The 18,227-nt window shown below is 51.7% G+C and overlaps 7 protein-coding genes across 7 annotated transcripts; 4 read left to right on the forward strand and 3 right to left on the reverse strand.

Moving 5' to 3' along the window:
- Window positions 1-394: 394 nt before the first annotated feature.
- AA0111_g12255 (Acyl-CoA dehydrogenase family member 11) lies at window positions 395-1,929 on the forward strand (the record flags this gene model as incomplete). Its single annotated transcript, XM_028646213.1, has 3 exons — window positions 395-526; window positions 576-1,037; window positions 1,090-1,929. The coding sequence occupies 3 exons, from the start codon at window positions 395-397 to the stop codon at window positions 1,927-1,929; spliced, it is 1,434 nt and encodes a 477-aa protein (XP_028500124.1).
- Window positions 1,930-2,245: 316 nt separating this feature from the next.
- Window positions 2,246-5,482, reverse strand: AA0111_g12256 (hypothetical protein; the record flags this gene model as incomplete). The annotated part of the gene is made up of 1 exon (XM_028646214.1): window positions 2,246-5,482. The coding sequence occupies one exon, from the start codon at window positions 5,480-5,482 to the stop codon at window positions 2,246-2,248; it is 3,237 nt and encodes a 1,078-aa protein (XP_028500136.1).
- A 2,330-nt stretch (window positions 5,483-7,812) lies between these two features.
- Window positions 7,813-8,562, reverse strand: AA0111_g12257 (hypothetical protein; the record flags this gene model as incomplete). Its single annotated transcript, XM_028646215.1, has 5 exons — window positions 7,813-7,863; window positions 7,915-7,978; window positions 8,037-8,200; window positions 8,251-8,400; window positions 8,455-8,562. 5 exons carry the CDS (start codon window positions 8,560-8,562, stop codon window positions 7,813-7,815), a joined length of 537 nt encoding a protein of 178 aa, XP_028500125.1.
- Window positions 8,563-10,752: 2,190 nt separating this feature from the next.
- On the forward strand, window positions 10,753-11,856 carry AA0111_g12258 (hypothetical protein; the record flags this gene model as incomplete). The annotated part of the gene is made up of 1 exon (XM_028646216.1): window positions 10,753-11,856. One exon carries the CDS (start codon window positions 10,753-10,755, stop codon window positions 11,854-11,856), a length of 1,104 nt encoding a protein of 367 aa, XP_028500127.1.
- A 440-nt stretch (window positions 11,857-12,296) lies between these two features.
- Window positions 12,297-13,763, forward strand: AA0111_g12259 (hypothetical protein; the record flags this gene model as incomplete). The annotated part of the gene is made up of 2 exons (XM_028646217.1): window positions 12,297-12,906; window positions 12,964-13,763. 2 exons carry the CDS (start codon window positions 12,297-12,299, stop codon window positions 13,761-13,763), a joined length of 1,410 nt encoding a protein of 469 aa, XP_028500126.1.
- A 334-nt stretch (window positions 13,764-14,097) lies between these two features.
- AA0111_g12260 (hypothetical protein) lies at window positions 14,098-15,636 on the reverse strand (the record flags this gene model as incomplete). The annotated part of the gene is made up of 2 exons (XM_028646219.1): window positions 14,098-15,559; window positions 15,617-15,636. 2 exons carry the CDS (start codon window positions 15,634-15,636, stop codon window positions 14,098-14,100), a joined length of 1,482 nt encoding a protein of 493 aa, XP_028500143.1.
- A 253-nt stretch (window positions 15,637-15,889) lies between these two features.
- AA0111_g12261 (Large subunit GTPase 1) lies at window positions 15,890-18,030 on the forward strand (the record flags this gene model as incomplete). Its single annotated transcript, XM_028646220.1, has 2 exons — window positions 15,890-16,030; window positions 16,138-18,030. The coding sequence occupies 2 exons, from the start codon at window positions 15,890-15,892 to the stop codon at window positions 18,028-18,030; spliced, it is 2,034 nt and encodes a 677-aa protein (XP_028500144.1).
- Between the last annotated feature and the right edge of the window lie 197 nt (window positions 18,031-18,227).

The following is an 18,227-nucleotide window of genomic DNA, read 5'->3' on the forward strand; positions in this document are numbered from 1 at the left end:
TACATATATATATATAAGGCTTCACGTCTCGTTGGGAGGTTGAACAAAGCGCGCCACGCGTAACGGCGGCGTCGCGTTCATGGCGCACCCATCGCCAAGTACAACTGCAACATCTTCAACACCATCACTCCATCAATGCCTCGGCCAACGACATGTTTCCCTGGAGTGCATTTCCCATCGGCAAAGTATCATGCCTTCGTGGTGTGAGTCTGGCTGATTACGAGGTCCAAAGCGGAGATGTTCCAGATCGTACCTCGGCAACTCTTAGCTCCCCAACGTCAATGACCGAAGCAGTAGCCATGGACGACTCGTCTCCGCATCTTTTGTTAAACTACCCCGGATTTCCTCCCTGAACTTCCTCCATACCTCATACTCTCTCTTACAGACAGCAATCATGTCTGTACCGTACGACCGCGCCATGGACTTGCTGAGCAACAGCCAGAATGGCCATGTCTCCGCCTCTCAGCGCATTCCCGCCATCGCGCGGCCATTCGTCAGCGAGAGAGCGGCGAAGACTCTCGATATTGTGAGATGCCCTACAAGCTACGCCACACGGTATACTAACGTCTGCATAGGTAGAGAAGTTTGTCGAGGAAGAATGCATCCCCGCCGACGCTGTTTACGTGCGCCAGATCGGCCAGACGGTCCAAGAGCGCTTTTCGTCACATCCATCCATAATCGAGGACTTGAAGAAGCGGGCACAAGAACTCGGACTGTGGAACATGTTCCTGCCGAAAGCACACTTCAAGGAGGGTGCTGGTTTCAGTAACTTGGAGTACGGACTCATGGCTGAGTACCTGGGCAAGAGCCGGACAGCGTCTGAGGCTGTCAACTGCGCTGCTCCTGATACCGGCAACATGGAGGTCATTGCCAAGTACGGTACCGAGGCACAGAAGAGGAAGTGGCTGGACCCGCTGCTCCAGGGCAAGATCAGGTCTGCGTTCTTGATGACGGAGCCTCAGGTTGCGTCGAGTGATGCTACCAACATTGAGATGACCATCAAGAAGGACGGCGACCATTACGTCTTGAACGGCCAGGTTAGTCTGCATTCAACCCACCCCATCCTCCACCCCACTAACACCTCTCCAGAAATGGTGGTCATCAGGCATTGGCGACCCTCGCTGCAAGATCTTCATCGTCCTCGGAAAGACGGACCCCAACAACCCCGACAAATACAAGCAGCAATCCGTCATCCTCGTCTCCAACGACACCCCCGGTGTGACGATCCACCGCATGCTCTCAGTCATGGGTTTCGACGACGCGCCCCACGGCCACGGCCACGTTACCTTTGAGAACGTCCGTGTCCCCGCCAGCAACATGGTGCTCGGCGAGGGCCGCGGTTTCGAAATCATTCAAGGCCGTCTCGGACCCGGCCGTATCCACCACGCCATGCGCAGCATTGGATCTGCCGAGAAGGCGCTAGAATGGTTCCTGGCGCGCATCAACGACGAGCGCAAGAAGCCGTTTGGCCAGCTGCTCAACAAGCACGGCATCATGCTCGAGCGCGTCGCCCGCTCACGCATCGAAATCGATGCTGCGCGTCTTGCCGTCTTGAACGCCGCTATCAAGATTGACGAGACGAATGCAAAGGGCGCGCTCAAGGAGATTGCCGAAGTCAAGGTCCTTGTCCCCGAAGTCAACCTCAAGGTCATCGACTGGGCGATGCAGGCTTACGGTGGTGCGGGTGTTAGTCAGGATACGCCGCTCGCGCAGATGTGGTCGAGTGGTCGTACGATGAGGATTGTGGATGGGCCGGATGAGGTGCATTTGCTGCAGTTGGGTAAGAATGAGAATAAGAGGGGGTTGGCGCATAAGCAGAGGATTGAGGCGCAGCAGAAGAAGGGTGAGGAGTTGTGCAGGAAGTATGGTATTGAGCCGAGGGATCCGTTGTATCTTAACAGGACGAGTGGGGAGGCGAGTAAGCTGTAGATGGCTAGTTAGTTAAGTATAGATTCGTGACAATAGCATTTTGTCCCATCTACCAAGATCTGTGGGTATCGTTTGTGATGGGTATTCACATGATGATGATGCTTGATTTACATGACGTTGCTCGGAACGGAAGGTCTTTGACTAAAAGAACACTGTGAAACAAAACAAAACCCTTTCCATCAGTCGTTCCCCAAGGGAAAGACCAATGAACTTTGCCATACGAATCAGAACTCTTCACGAAGGTCCAAGAGCAATTCTATACTCTTGTAGACTAAGAAACACTGATGAGAACATGAAGGAATAACTATGAATATCTTCACGAGAGGAAATCTCTATAGCTGCCCATGTCGGGGCCAGCCCATGCGTCCCTACCCATATCAATGGAACCTGTTACCTGGCTCGCTAAGACCTGTTTGTACAGCTCATCCGCGAGCTTTCTTGCAGCATGCTGTGCATTGTCCTCTGCAAACTCGACAGCTCTTCGATATTGTATACTCCCATGCGAGAGAAGATCTGCGCCTCGACTGACGAGAAAGATCATCATCTCAATACGTCCATTTTCTGTAGCCCCCTCGAAGGCGGTTCTGCCGTCGCAAAAGGCTGGTGGTGCGTTGATGTCAGCTCTAGCATCCAGTAGAACCGTCGCTACGCCAATTTTCCCTGTAATTGCGGCTAGTTGGATGGCTGTTGCTCCGGCGTGGTCTGCTGGAGGTTCATTCGGGTCGGCGCCTTCACGAAGGAGGTATTCGACGATGTCTTTGCTTCCGGCTGCTGATGCTGCTTGTAGTGGTGTTCGATCGATTAGCCATTCGGCTGGTAAGGATATGTTTGCGCCAGTCTGATGCAACTTCCGGACGGTTGCCAATGAACCCAGAGAGATCGCGTAGAGTAGAGGAGTCATGACACCATGCTTGTATGATTTGTGTATAACAGCATCGTGATTCCGAACTAGGGGCAGAAGATGGTCGAGCATAGCGCCAGCACTATCGCTGTCATTATAGCGACGTACTGCCTCAGCCAGTGGACTGGTGTACGCGGTATCTTTCAACCGAACAGATCTCCGATCAATGGGTTCGCGATATTTCTCGACTCGTCCAATGAGGTCAACATCTTTAGCAAGTAGCTGGAGCAACTGCATATTGCCACGTCTTACGGTCTGGTATAGTGCGTCCGACCCGAAAGATCGCGCTCCATCTGGATATCGTGTCCTAAAAGCAGAAAGCAGCAATGCGATGACCTCATCTCGACAGTCAACCATAGCGCATGAGAAAAGAGCGCTGTTATCAAAGGGATCTGCTCCCATGCGCAAGATCTCTCTTATCAAATGAAGGTCGTTTACGACGACAGCAGCAGCCAGCGGGGTCAAAATCCATACCTCTCTCTCGTAAGCTGGATGTTGTGTTGAGACGTGTTCTTGAGATGTGTGATGTGCGCTGAACAACACAGACTGCACACCGTAAGCCATCAAAGCTTTCACTGCGGTACTGTTTCTGGTTAAGATGGCAGCACTCAGAGGAGTATATCGCCAGAGTCCATCTAGGTTAGGCGCTAGCGCTAGGACTTCTGGCAATAAGTCCCAGTCCTTGAGCCCGTCGCCCCGCATTACATCGCACACGTTGACAGGGTGCCCGATCTTGAGTACGTGCTCGCTAGCTGTCTGGTCACCCCATCGTATAGCTTGGAAGAGTGCTGTAGTTTTGTGTATGCCCTGTTGCATTCCTCGAGATAAAGAATTGCCCATGTATCTGGCCAAGAGGATAACAGTTGGCAGCTTTCTTTTCTGGATTGCTAGGTCCAAACTTTCTATGTTCGGCTTCATTCCCACAGACAGGAGCTTCTCGATAATATGATATTGATCTCCGTTAATGGCACCCTGGATGGCTTGTCCTAGCTTCTCCTGCCTCCGTGGGAAGTTTGGCAATGAAAGAAGTTCATCAAGCAGAATGCTGTCGCCAACCTGACACGCTGCTACGAAGGCCGTGGCAAATGCGGTCGGTTGATGAGATAGACTTGAGACAAATCCTCGCTCGTGAAGTACTAGGAACGCTCCAGAGGAGCGTTTCACAATAGACTCACTAAGCGCAGTGCTATCTGAGTCCCGACGCCACATATTTGCATGAGGCACTTCGTAATTATGACTCACTACCGGCACTTTGACGTTGGGGTCCAGACCACGGCTCAAGAATTCCTTGAGCAGCTGCACATCATTAACCTGAGCAGCACTGATCAAGCAGTGTGTGTCTGGAGCTGCACCCATCGAAAGCAGTACATTCACTGCTGACGCGCGGCTGAGTAGTATTGCAGCAGAAAGGGAGATTGACAATACTGAGTCCCAAATCGCTTTCTGACCATCGATTTGCAAGAAGGCTTGGTTCAGAATGACTTCCAGTGTCTTGGATAATGGATCTTCCCACTCTCGTTCGAGTAGAAGCAGTGTTAAACCGTAGCAGTGAAAGAAAGTTGGGAAACTTTTGTCCAAGCAGTGAGTAACTAATATTGACAATTCATCTCTGCTGGCAACACCTATTCTTCTTCTGAGTTCGCGAGGGTTGGACTCCAGACCGTGGTCAATCAAGAGTCGAAGAATTTGGACTCCTACTTGACGATCTTTTTGTTCCCATGGTATTCCTAGAATCCTGTTTAGATATCCGTAGTCGCTTGTTTGCCGATTTGGATCAGCGCCGTGTTCGAGAAGCGCTTTTGTTGCTTTAATGTGCCCTTTAGAAGCCGCGTACTCCAATGGATAGTACTCGAAGTCTCCGATGAAAAAGGGTTGGTTGGCGAGACTCGCTTGATGCATGTCCAAAACGTAACTCAAGATGCGCTCATTACTCAGGACTAGCGCTGCGCGGAAGATGTTTTGCATCAAAGCTAGGTCGTAAGGTGACGGGGTAGAATCTATAAGACCGCGAAGGACGCGGTTTCCAAGAGAGAAGCAATATGATATGCCCGTCTTGAAAACTTGATCAAGCTCCGTCTTCGGTTCATCGAGTACCTGGAAAGCATCGCTATCATTAATTAGTCGATGAAAGATCATGTAAATGATCTGATGATCCATGCTCTGCTGGCGAACAAGCTGCAACGTACTGGGACCGGCCATGTTTCTGAGTGCAGATTCAAATGTACTGTTGTTGCCAAGTATGACTAGACGAGGGGAAGCTACTGCTCTCGGAAACATACGCGAAATGACTGGAAACATTGAGGTTGCGAAATCAGGTATAGAGAATCCGCCTTGATAAATTGTTTCGCGTAGTGAGGAGTCGTCCAGGAAGATGTTCGAGTTTGAGGACCTAATATCGTTCTGCCCCATGAAACCACGAGCATACATTATGCTTGAAGAGAAAGACAGACTGCCCAAGTCTCCAGGTAGCTCCATATCGTGTGAGTTTACTGATGACGCTGAGCTGGTGTCTACGTCGATGTTCATGTGCAACGCGGAATGAAACAGACCATTTGCAGCGACGGCTGTTTTCGAGGTCCATGTGGGGTCCTGGGAGACGAGTGATTCAAGTTCGCAATGTGATGTAGAAGATTGAAGATTGACACTATTCATGGAGAAAGATGGGACATTGAGTAAATCATCGAGTGAGGCCGAGGATGAGATCCTGGGAGGAAGATGACTTAGTGGAGATGGCTTTAGAGTGGTGTGGTGTGGAGAAGAGACTCGGATCGGAATGTTCTGTGGATTCGAATGCGCTATATAGAACGGTTAATAACACGCAGTATTTGGGAGTATCTGAGCTCTTACTCTCAGTGGGCGCGTCGCTATCAGGCCCTTGTGTGTATCCTTCTCTTACTAAACCTTCCGCTCCCTGGTTGTCAAGGACTGGTGCTTTAGTACGGCGATCATGTGCAGCTGCATATTTGTAGCAACTCCATTTCTTCAGCCTTGTCTCGTACTGGGATTTGCTATCTGTAAGTTAATACATACCCTTCGTGATTGATAAGTGGCTACTCGTTGTTTTGCCATGCACTTACGTTGCCGAGAACCCGTATTCAGAGTGCATCATATCCTTGACTGCGTTCAGCGGCCTGTTCTCCAAGAGGTATAATCGCAGGATGTTGTGTTTGTGTATGTCCCACGTCCGCCTCGGGATACGTTGTGAGTATCTGTTCTCCGTCATTGCTACGTTGGACAAGGGAATTTGTGAAGCAGACGGAAAGGTCTTGATGTAAGTAGAGACATCCACATGAGCAGAGCTATCGATGTCAGTAAGGAGGTAATGTTTGGCATCAGGCTGAAGGCGGGGCACCTGCGTCTGTTGTAGGAACGCACGTGATGTCACTGCCCAGGTGGCGTTCGTAATCTGAATTCAGCCACCCAACTCATGCATGCTGACCCAAAACAGCCTAGAGTGCTTACGACTGTATGCAACTCCATGAAGCGAAATCTGATCTGAAGCCTACTCGTGTGGCTGATCCGTCGTGATCGTCACGACTGCGCCCACCGAAATCTGATTTCAGCATGCTCAGCCTCGCTCAAATCAGATTTCTCCACGCTTGACCTCACCTGAATCGGAATCCGAAATTCTTAGCGTCACTCGTTCATGATGCGAGGCTCAAATCTCAATATCTTGCCAGCGCATTAGTTTCACTTGGCGCATTTGTGGATAGAGTCTGTTTTCCTCAGCAGCGTCGCTCAAATCTGGATTAGGATTCTGATTCTAAACGACCAAGCCTCAACGACACCGGACGGAAATCTCGAAATTTCGGAATCCTGATAGCAATCTCCGAATCTGAACTGGAATCCTCTCTTGGAAATCTGCTTTTCTGTCAGTAGATATGTTTGACGCGACAGACCGCTGTGAACCAGCAGACCGGCAATCCTGTCTAACTTGGCGACCTCGAAAAACCCGCACACCTGACGATGACCTGGTCGAAAGACAACACGATTTCCGTGCTTGCTCTTCTCGCAAGCTGCACGCCTATATTTATCCTGGTCGCTGCACATATGCTCCGCCAGAGACGACTGCGCGCTAAGAAGCAGCGTAAGTACCTACCCCAGTGGACCGTGAGAGTGATCATACTGACAGAGACAGCTCGGTTGGATGTGGAGGAGACACCGGTAGTATCTCAACCACAATCATCGCAATATGTTTGGATCAGAAGGGAGTATACACTTGTGGCATTGATCCTCGTCCAGAGGGATGCTCACTTTGCGGATCGCGGAACTTGGGCGACGAGAAGTAGGTATGTGAATCGGACTCTTCGAGCACTACACTAACTCCTTGGGAAGATACACATTACAGATGACCATGTCGAAGGCTCCATTCATGTGGCCATTTCGCTCGCCATGTCCCTCGTGCGCTGCATAGTACTGCATAGGCATCCCTCGCGTTGCGAAAATCGGGAGCAACGCGGCGCTCTGCGTGAATCCAGTACCAGTGGACGTGGCGCGCACATCTTCGATCGCATCGGCCACCACAATAGCGCGCAGTGTAGATTCCCGTTGAACAGACGGCCCTTCTACTAGATGATGGACTTGCCGCGGTTCTTCGAGGTTGCTGTTGTTGCTTGATAAGTGTCAAAGAGCTGCTTTCCTAGAACTCAGCTCGGGTGATAAGCGTGTGCTGGATCTACGCTAGACCTAATCAGGAGCGGCGCAAACCTCATTCCTTGTGAAATAACTCCACTCCACAAGTGGGTAAAACCGCTTCCAAGTCAGCCTCGGGAGCCTGATGTATACGATAGCGGTCATTCATTTGTATTCTGGGACATGGTTGGAAATGACTACACTGTAACATTATACTGTCCGCTCTTAAGATATAGAAACATAAGAGCTTCTGAGTTTAACCCCGACGCTTGAACTGAACTATAGTCTCTCTACTCCCTGTGATTTCCGCTGCTGGTACCACCTAAAAGGTGATTCAAGCAAGAATGCACTTAGCAGCGGTATTCAGCACCAGCATGCTGGCATTGACCGTAGTAGGCAATCTAATAACAGCTTAGTATCGAAGTCTGATATGAATTTGAGTTGAAACTTACGTTGATGAATCCTCCATCACCCTTGTTGATTGCAGTACCGGATTTGATCTCGAAGCAGTCGTAGCTAGTAGAGAACTGTTAGAAAGGGATTCCTTCGGCTAGCAAAAGAGCACTAGACTTACTCGGTGTTGTACATGTCCCACTCGAACTTGACAGTAATGGGGCCCTCGTACGAGGCACCTGAGCTGAAAGCATAGGGGCCGTTGTAGCAAGCTACACCCTTCACGCCAGCTACTCTCTTCTCGTAGAGATCCTTGCTCAATGATTTCGTGAAAGCCTCACGAGCCTAGTGCGAGTTGTCAGCAAGATTCAAAAAAATATTTGGCATCGACCTACGTCATCGAAGTTGTTGAAGTCGGCCTTCTCAACCTCCAGGTGGGCCTTGGTCGCATCGACTGCGATCTTAGCAGCACCTGCAAGAAGCTGTCCGCCGATGACCTTGATGAGCGCAATGGCGATAGGAGCAAGTCGCTTCTCAACCACATCCTTCTTGCAAGTTAGCTTATGCAATACCCATTATCTTCAGCTGGTCTTTCTCACTGGGACAACCTCGACCGATCCCTCGACGTTTACGACAGGGTCAGCGGCGGCCATGGCCGAAGACGCAAGAGCGAGAACGCTCAAGCAGCTGATCTTGGAGAATTGCATGATGGCTGAAAGTATGAGAATACTTTGGATGAAGTGAAGATAGTAGAGTGTTGGCTGAAGATGATGATGTAGAAGGTGCTGATTAGGAACTGAGTGACTATGACCGTGATACTTATACTGTTCACAAGATGTATGAGTCTATACCGTGTCGGGTAAGTTGTATGAGGTATATACTGTGTCGGATAAGTTGTGTACTGTTGCGATCAGCACCGAGTGAATCTCCGTCGGCGTACTGCGAGATATACCGTGCAACATCGCGGTGTAGCTACTTGTGTGTGGGTCTTCTTTTCTTACAAGCCAAGCACTCAGACAACAGGACCTCGAGCCTCATTCTGAAGTCATCGTACGCGATTGGCCGAGATATATGGCATCTCGTAAGATCTCTCAGAAATGGCCATCTCATGGTATAGCCTATTGCTAGACTTCATTACCAACTCACCACTACAACTGTCTTTTACTTAGAACTGACAGAAAGCTATGACAATGGTCGTCTGTAATCTTCCATCATCTCGTATACGTACTGCTCCTAAAGGGCAATGCTCGGTCACAACGTAACCCTGAAAGTGTTGTCCCCAAGCACATTTCCTTCCACCATAAGCCCGCCCAACTTCTCCTTGAACTTGGCCAGCTAACGAAGTCTGGATAGAAGGCCAAGTTGAGAACAAGCGTTGTAAGCAGTAGCAGTTCGGTCTAGGCAATGACTAAGCCGAAGTCAGGCCGGGCGTTATCCTCCTTACTGGTCAGGGTACTGATCGACATTCTGACCACTTCTGGGATAACGTTTATCCCTAGGCAGATCGTCTCTCCTATCCTTTACAGATTCGCGATACGATGGTGATCAAAAGAGGAAACAATATGAGATTAGCTAGCGGTTAGACCGTCGCGGCGCTTCTTGGGTAGTGGTAAGATCTAAAGGCGACAGTACCCTCTTGTTAGTCAGGCAGCGATGTTAGCGTGGTACCTAACTGTCCAACCAAGCTCTTTGAGGTAGAACAAAAACTGAACAAGACAAGATGAAACCAGCTGGATTCGATAGCTACGACAAAGTCAGACGCTCCAATAATGTGGATTGTGTTGTCTGTAGAGACTTTGCCATTCGACATGCTGAAGTTTCCAACAGTAAAGGATTGGCGATGGAGACTCTGACTCGGAGCGCAGTGGCTGAGCCCCCGAAGCAGCAGAGTTGTACCAAGAAGGGGTCGCCGAAACAATTCCAATTGCCCGTAAAATACTGGAAGACAACACTCCAGACGACAATGGCAGTATTCGGCGGGCCAAGACAAGGTGGAGTGCCGAATGAGGCTCATACTAGCATGCTTAAGAGTTTCCTCCGGAGATGCAGGTGCCATTTTGCTAAACATGACTGGAGTGAGTTGAGACACTGCCGTTGAGCAGCACGGTGGATATGAGGGCCGTAAACAAGGTAAGCGCTAACATACTGGAAGATTGTTAGCTCTCTGGACGGGTATCTTAACAATGATGTCATGCAGTGTCGCGAGTTTTGCGAAGAGAAACTCGAAAACGCCGTAGTCAAGGGTAGGATGACAAGCTGCAGTTGGACTTTTCCTGGCCAAGCGCCAAGGAATATATAGCTGATGCCGCTCGGTCAAGAGCAATACCAAGCGTCGAGTTTACGAACATAATACGCGAATCATATCCCTTGACAAGCTGATCGACGGTAAGCCTCTTGATGATCCTGTTTAGCGCAGAATAGGTACGTTTCCATGTACTACACCCCTTTCTGACATTTCATCTCTGCTGTAATGACGCATTTGGCTCACAGACTCGTTCATGTCTTCGTCTCAAATCGTGACAGCGACAAAGCTAGTAAACCCAGAAAAATGTTCCTATCGGGCTTTCCTTAGTCGTTGACTTAGAAGTTCTGAGATACTGGTGTCTACTATCAGGGTATGACGATGCGAAATACAGGCCAGAATAGCCTCATGATAACCATCAAGCCATAGAGACTTTGAGCCAGATATACACTACAGGACTCTTTACACGCACGTGATGTTCTTGTTCGTACTAAATAATACTGCAGTTAGTATCAGACCTCAAACATTGTGAGATGCCATTAGGCAGATTGATGCGGAACCGTTCCGCTAGCGCGAACGCGTAATTGAGAGGCTCAAGCACGCGATAAGTGCATGAGGTACGTCTGGACTTCGCGCCAAACTACACCTTAACGACATGCCGCCCCATAGTAGAGGGGACTCTGCTCCTTCGGGGTTCTACTCCAAATCGACGCCTAACCTACCTACTTTAGGGTCATTCGATGGGCAAAGTCGCGATGACCACACTGTGGCATCCCCTCCACGCTCCGCAACCCGACCAGGAGCAAGTCCCTTGTCGCCGATATCGAACAGCGCTCTCTCCGAGGCAGCGTCTGTAGAGGACAATCAGGATGAAGACGAAGACTCGTTCGCGGTAGAGGATATAGCGAGCGAGGACGAAGAGGACGACGAGGAGCCACCGCCTACATCTCGGCCGTTGTACACATCTAAATCGTACAGTCACCTTCCTCAACATACCGCGACTGCACTCTTTCCGCCCTTCTACAACAGGCCGCCTACGCCTCTCCCGCCGTCACCCTCGTTGACATCGCTCCTGCGCCCCGCGTTCAGCCGCCCAACCTCGAGGCCTACGACACCAGACTCGTCCGACGTAGAAGGATACACAAGAGCAGGCTCGCATACAACAGGCACAAGCACACCTACGAACCTCGCTAGTTCGGCACGGCATGCTCCGACCGTACCCCGGGCCTCGCCGAAAGTACCTACGTACGAATATTACGGCTTTGCCCTGTACCTAGGCAGCTCTGCTGCTTTCCTTATGTACATCCTCTGGGCCTACGTGCCAGCTCCCATGCTGCATCAGATGGGAATTCACTACTACCCTAACCGGTGGTGGGCGCTCGCAGTGCCGTGCTGGCTGGTCGTGCTAGTCATATACATCTATGTTGCACTAGCAAGCTACAACACGCGCTACCTCACCCTGCCGCTAAGCAGCTGCGAGAACCTCGTGGATGAATGCGCGCAGATAGCCGTTGTCGATCGCATGACTGGGCAAATCGCACGCGATCCGGTGCTGGTAACCGACAAACTTCACGACAAAGACAAGGAAAAAGGTACTAGAGCGAGTGCACCACCCAGTCGACGAAGCTCTTTTTCGGCATATCAGTTTAGCGCGTCGGAAGAAGTGGATTGGAAAGCGTTCTGGAGCACGGGGACAGACGCTGTAATGGATGTACCAATCGGCGGCGTCTGCGAGATATTGTACGGCAGCGAGGGGTGAATAAGCCACCGTCATTCTGACTGTTACTTATTCACGCAGACTGTTGCTCTTGGTCAGAGATGCCTGTTGCGCGGAAAAAGCTTGTCACGGCGGGTGGGTCGCTCTAACCCCCCCTTACTACCCGCCCCTCCCCCGCTGCGAGATTCGGAAAGCACGATGCGTGTGCCCCGCTATGCCATGGGCTGGAGATTGTTCGGATTGGACGTGATTACTCTTGCTATCTAGCTGCTATTGTTTACTCCGGAGCTGATTTCCTTTACTCAGCGGGGCATGCAGCGAAGATAGCTGGTATAAGTCATGCCTTGACGTCCGCTGTTTACTGCTTTCTCCATCCCACCTCTGCCTCGTGAGTTTCGCCGCTTTGTACTGGGTTCGTTTTGCTCCATTCGCTCTTGTGAATAGCTTCCTTCGTTGACAAGCTTTCACATCAATTGCCCACCATGAAGTCTGTTGTTGCTCTTTCTGCTCTGTCCATGCTCGCTGGCGCCGAGGCAGCTGAGACCGTTCTTGGAGCTTATATCTTCCACCGCCATGGTGACCGTACTCCAAAGGCCCTTGCTCCCACCAACCTGACTACCCTCGGTTACGAGCAGGTTTACACATCCGGCCAGTACTACCGCTCACGCTACCTCTCTGGCGACTCCAAGATCCGCGGTATCAATGAGGATGAGGTCAAGCTGTCTCAGCTCCAGGTCCAAGCACCTGTGGACAATGTCCTTCAGAACTCAGCCATGGGTTTCCTCCAGGGACTGTACCCCCCGGTCCAGACTGTCTCAACACTTGCCAACGGCCAGAGCGTGCAGGCGCCAATGGATGGCTACCAGCTCATCCCCGTCAACACCATCGAGACGGGTTCTGGCTCTGAGGACAGCGGCTGGCTGCAAGATGCATCGAGCTGCCAAAACGCAAAGACGAGCTCAAACTCCTACTTTGACAGTGCAGACTACAAGAACCTTGCGTCCAGCACTGGTGACTTCTACGCATCCCTCATTCCCTCCATCAATGGCGTCATGGCCGATGATCAGGTAACGTTCAAGAACGCCTACGTCGGTATGTCTTCACCAAGGCCTTTGTCGATTCATACCCCAAACTAACATGTAACCACAGTCTACGACACCATCCACGTAGCTGAGATCCACAACAGCTCCATCCCCAACAACGACGCCTTGACCAACACCACGCTCCACCAAATCGCTACCCTCGCCAACGCCCACGAATGGGGTCTTGCCTACAACGTCAGCGACAACATGCGCGCAGTCGCCGGTATGCAACTCGCCGGAGAAGTCCTCTCTTACATGAACAACATCATCAGCACCTCTGGCGCCAAGAAATTCGGCATCCAATTCGGCGCCTACGCCACCTTCATGTCTTTCTTCGGTCTCGCAGACCTGCCCAAGGTGTCTGACGACTTCACCGGCGTCGTCGACTACGCGAGCTCCATGGTCTTTGAGCTCTTCACCAACGCCAACGTCGACTCTGGATTCCCCAGCGGAGACGACCTGCAAGTACGATTCCTGTTCCACAATGGCACGGCGAGCAATGCGAGCGAGCCGGCTGTGTACCCTCTCTTTGGCGGCAGCGATAACGCTGTATCTTGGTCTACTTTCCAGAATAAGCTCAAGGAGTTTGCTATTAGCTCTACCGAGCAGTGGTGTGGCAAGTGTGGTAACACGGCGGGTTCTTGCGCGGCGTTTGTTAACAACGGTGATGCGAGCGCTTCGCAGCAGAGCGGTGGTAGTGGAAGCGATATCTCACCTGCTATTGGTGGTGTTATTGGTGCGTTTGTTACGTTGGCAGTTGTGCTGGGTAGCTTGGCCCTGCTTATGCTTGTAGGTGGGTTCAGGCTGGTTAGCAAGAAGACGCTTCAGAGGGGTGTTGCGGGCGCAAGTGTTGAGCCTAAGGCTTAGGCTGAGATACTGTGCAGGTAGAGAGAGGAGGTGAGGGGGAAAGGGATGGTTTGGTGTGAGGGAGATTGAGGATGATGTGATTGGACATGCGAGAGCAGTCATGACATGAACGATATCAACGAATGAAGTTATGAACGTCAAGTCTAGATTCTCATTCCACTGTGTACTTGTGATATGGGTATAACATGATCCCAGCCTTTGTCTAATCCTTATTCCCTTTTTCCCGATCCCCCCTTAAACGCCAACAAATGCATACATTCATAACCCATCATATCATCCTTCTCAACACGAAAAGAAAAAACAAGTCACCAACAGCTAGCTCAAATCCCACACCTCACGCCCTCAACACACTAAACTTATCCTGCGGCTTCACCCTCGGCGCCCCAAGCCCCCTCCTCACCTCCTCCAATTGCTCCAGCCCACTCTGCTGCTTACCCTTCTTAACCCTACGTCCACTCTTACCTACACTATGATGGTTGCCCAAGAAATCATCCATGATGCTATCGAAATCGCTACGCAGCGGAGGTGCCTCTGAACTAGACCACCCGCTCATACCACTCATACCGGACATTTTGCTCATCTTGCTCATTCCACTGACCATGGACGCATCATCAGGCATGTCATCGTAATTTCCAAACCCATCGTCAGCATACTCTTCTTCAATCTTGTCGAAGCGCTGGTCCAGCAAGGTAAGTCCTTCGGTCCTGTGGAGCGCAGAACTAGACATGGAGTAGCCAGATGTAGATGTCTTTGCGCCCTTTCGCTTCTTGTGGCGGCCGCCTGAAGTTAGGCCTGAAGCGCCTGTTATAAAGGACTGGTTATCGGGGATGCCTCCTCTGTTGGCGGCATCGTTGTTGTTCTGGGGTTTGGCGGCTTTGACGTCTTGTTTGAATTTCTTGAATTCGTCTAGGTAGGCGAGGTCGGCCGCGTCGGCTGGGGCGGGTGCTTCGTCTGGCGCGGGCATCTCGCCACTGGCGGGCTTTTGTCTGGGAGAAGGCGCTTTGACTGTGTCGTCGGATTCCCAGCCTGCGTCGTCGTCGCCGTCGAGGAAACGGTCCATGGGGTTTCTGTCGTCGTCTCCCGCGTTGTCAAAGTCTGTGAACTCGAATTCTCGTTGGTCGACTTCGTAGCCGTCTTGGGTTAGGTCGTTGAAGATGTCTTCGTCGTCTTCGACGTAGGCTTCGTCTTCGAGCGCTTCCAGTACTTCGCGGAGGCGCGGGTCCATGTCTGGCTGGAATCCTCTGAGGGCGTCGGGGATGTTTTGTTGGTCTTGGTACGTGGTTTTGCGGACGAACTCTGAGGGTGCCATGTCTTCGCCGAAGAAGTCGCTCACACTGCTGATGTTGCTGCTCACGCTGAGGTCGGCCTGGCTTCTGCTGTCGCTCAGCGAGGCGTCGCGCAGCATGTCGGCCAAATCCATCTTCTGCTTTCCCTTCTTCTCGGCTTTGGCCTCGACAAAGTATGCGTCGCCGCCGCCGGAGCCCAGGTCGCGCATGTGTTGCATGTAGTCGTATTTGCTGTCGTCGTAGTAGATGCCATAGTTGGCCGCTTCACCCTCGTTTTTCCGTACTTTGTCGCCATATTCGCTTTCCAGGTCGCGCCTTGACTTGATTGCGCTACGTCCTGTCACGGACGAGTATTGCGACGCACGTGAACTTCCGGCGGGCTGGTCCTCTTCGCGCTGGTTGGGTGCGCTGGTCTCAGCGAAGACCATCTGCGGGGCATCTTCGTCGTGGATCCGCGGGTCATTTTGGGCGCGGTGGACGAGACGAAAGTTTGTCGCGTTCTTCTTATCGCTGTCGCGGGGTTAGCGGGGTACTTTTTCGATTGCGCACCCAAATTTCTCTCCTTACATGAACTTTCGGCGAGGCATCTTGGCGGGTTGTGCGACTCGTCCCAATGATGTTCAAGGCAGTGGCGAGTTGTTGGTTGCAGTGGAAGTCTGGGGAAAGCGCTTACAAAGGGTCTTTTGGCGTGTCGGGCGCTCAGAAAAATAATTTAGGCGAGGGCAGCCGGTGAATGACGTGGTGGGGCAACTCCCGTCGCAACTTTCTCTTTCCACTCACCCCTCTATCGGGTCACGAACACCCACCACAACCACACAAAACACACTTTTGACTGCAAATATGGTGCTCGCCAAATCCAAAAAGAGCGTCGGGCTGGGCAACAGCCTGATGAACGATAGGTTCGCAAAGGGAAAGGGCGATAATCTGCGAAAGGGCAACTTCAATGCGGGTATCGAGCGAACAGGTCAGAATGGCGAAAAGGTATGTTATCTATGCGGTCAAACATCTGCGCACCTGTAGGCACAATGCGCAGTGTCTTGAGAGGCGTCTCGTCGAACACACAATAAGACTCATACTAACACTCACAGTACATCACGAACGAGAAGAAGGAAGCGTCGTACATGAAGATGCGGTCCGTCACCGAACAAGGCGCCCTCGACGACTTCCTTTCCACTGCAGAGTTGGCTGGAACCGACTTCACCGCCGAGAAGATGAACAACGTCAAGATCATTCACAAGGACCAGAAGAACCCATACCTTCTCTCGCCACTGGAGGAGCGCAATGCCACAAAGAGGCACAAGGAGAACAAGAACAGATTGACTGTACCGAGGCGGCCTCGTTGGGACAAGGACACTACGCCGCAAGAGCTGGATGAGAAGGAGAGGGCGTCCCTACTACAATGGCGGAGAGGCTTGGCTGAGCTACAAGAGAACAACGACCTCCTCCTGACACCCTTTGAGCGCAATCTCGAGGTTTGGAGGCAGTTGTGGCGAGTTATCGAGCGGTCGGATCTGATTGTGCAGATTGTCGACGCTCGAAACCCGCTCATGTTCCGATCCGAGGACTTGGAAGACTATGTCAAGGAGGTGGATCCCAAGAAGAACAACCTGTTGCTGGTCAACAAGGCCGATATGATGACGCTGGAGCAGCGAAAGGCCTGGGCCGATTACTTTACCGAAGCGGGCATCAACTACAAGTTCTTCTCGGCTGAACTCGCCAAAGAGATCAACGAAGCCCGCGCTGGACTTTTGGAGGACGATGAGTCGGACGATGATGTCGACTCGGATGAGTTGCTGACCGACGATGGTATGGGAGATGAGTCAGAAGAAGAGGCCGATGCGCTTGCCAAGGAAGCCAAAAAGATCAACTTGCAAGACAAGCAAGAGGAGAAGGAACAGTGGGTGGACGAAGAGACCGTCGATGTACCCGGCGCAAGCCGATCAGAGGCTGATGGCGACGAGCGCACACGGATACTGACAACCGAGGATCTCGAAGCCCTCTTCCTCCAACATGCGCCCGATGTTGACACCGGACCCAATGGCGAGCCGCGAAAGACATCAATTGGTCTGGTCGGTTACCCCAACGTCGGAAAGTCGTCCACCATCAACGCCTTGATCGGTGCGAAGAAGGTGTCTGTGTCCGCCACACCCGGAAAGACCAAGCACTTCCAAACCATCCATCTCAGCGAAAAGGTTGTCCTGTGTGATTGCCCTGGTCTAGTGTTCCCTAACTTTGCAACAACCAAAGCCGAACTCGTATGTGCTGGTGTATTGCCAATCGACCAACTCCGCGAGTACACTGGTCCCGCCGGTCTTGTTGCACGCCGCATCCCACAACCTTTCCTTGAGGCACTCTACGGAATGAAGATCCACCCCCGACCAATCGAAGAAGGTGGAACCGGCATTCTGACCTCTGACGAAGTCCTCCGCGCCTACGCCATTGCCCGAGGTTTCTCCACACAAGGTCTCGGTCAACCAGATGAGTCACGAGCTGCACGCTACATCCTCAAGGACTACGTCAAGGGCAAGATTCTCTTCTGCCACCCCCCACCTACCGATCCCCCGCTAGACCCCAAGCACTTCAACCGCGAACTCTACGACGTAAACCACCTCCCCGCCAAGCGCCGCCACCACCCTCTCGCCAACCTCCCTGGTAACCATTCCCTCGCTGGTCCCGAGGCCGACGACATGTCACTCATGGACGACGAGCTCGACGGCGGTGGTGTACCCGTCCAAGGTGCAAAGACGCAGCGCATGGACAAACGGTTTTTTGGCCCTGGACAAGGGATGGGCAGGGTTAACCAGCCGTTCCACTACAAGTATAGTGAGCAAGGGAAGGAGCTGAGTGGCAGGAAGGCGAAGATGATGGCGGCGTTGGAGAAGGATGTGGATCCTAAGGAGATGCAGATGATGAGTGGTAAGAAGCATTTCAAGGCGAACAAGAGGAGGGCGAAGAAGGTGAGGAGTGAGTATGTTGATTGATTGAAGGGACTACTGAGAGAGTGTGTGGAGGAAGATGGTTGATGTGATGGAAGAGTGGAGGTGGGGAAATGGGAGAGATTATGAATGCATGATTGGCGTTTTTTTGGTATCTGACATTGGGATGATATACCGGTATTGGTTGCATAGAATATAAAAGTTACTGTTAGCAAACTTTGAGTGGTCCCTTTTGGTTTATG

The sequence above is a fragment of the Alternaria arborescens genome (genome assembly GCF_004154835.1).
Source record: "Alternaria arborescens strain FERA 675 chromosome Unknown contig_72, whole genome shotgun sequence".
Classification (NCBI taxonomy): Eukaryota; Fungi; Ascomycota; class Dothideomycetes; order Pleosporales; family Pleosporaceae; genus Alternaria; species Alternaria arborescens.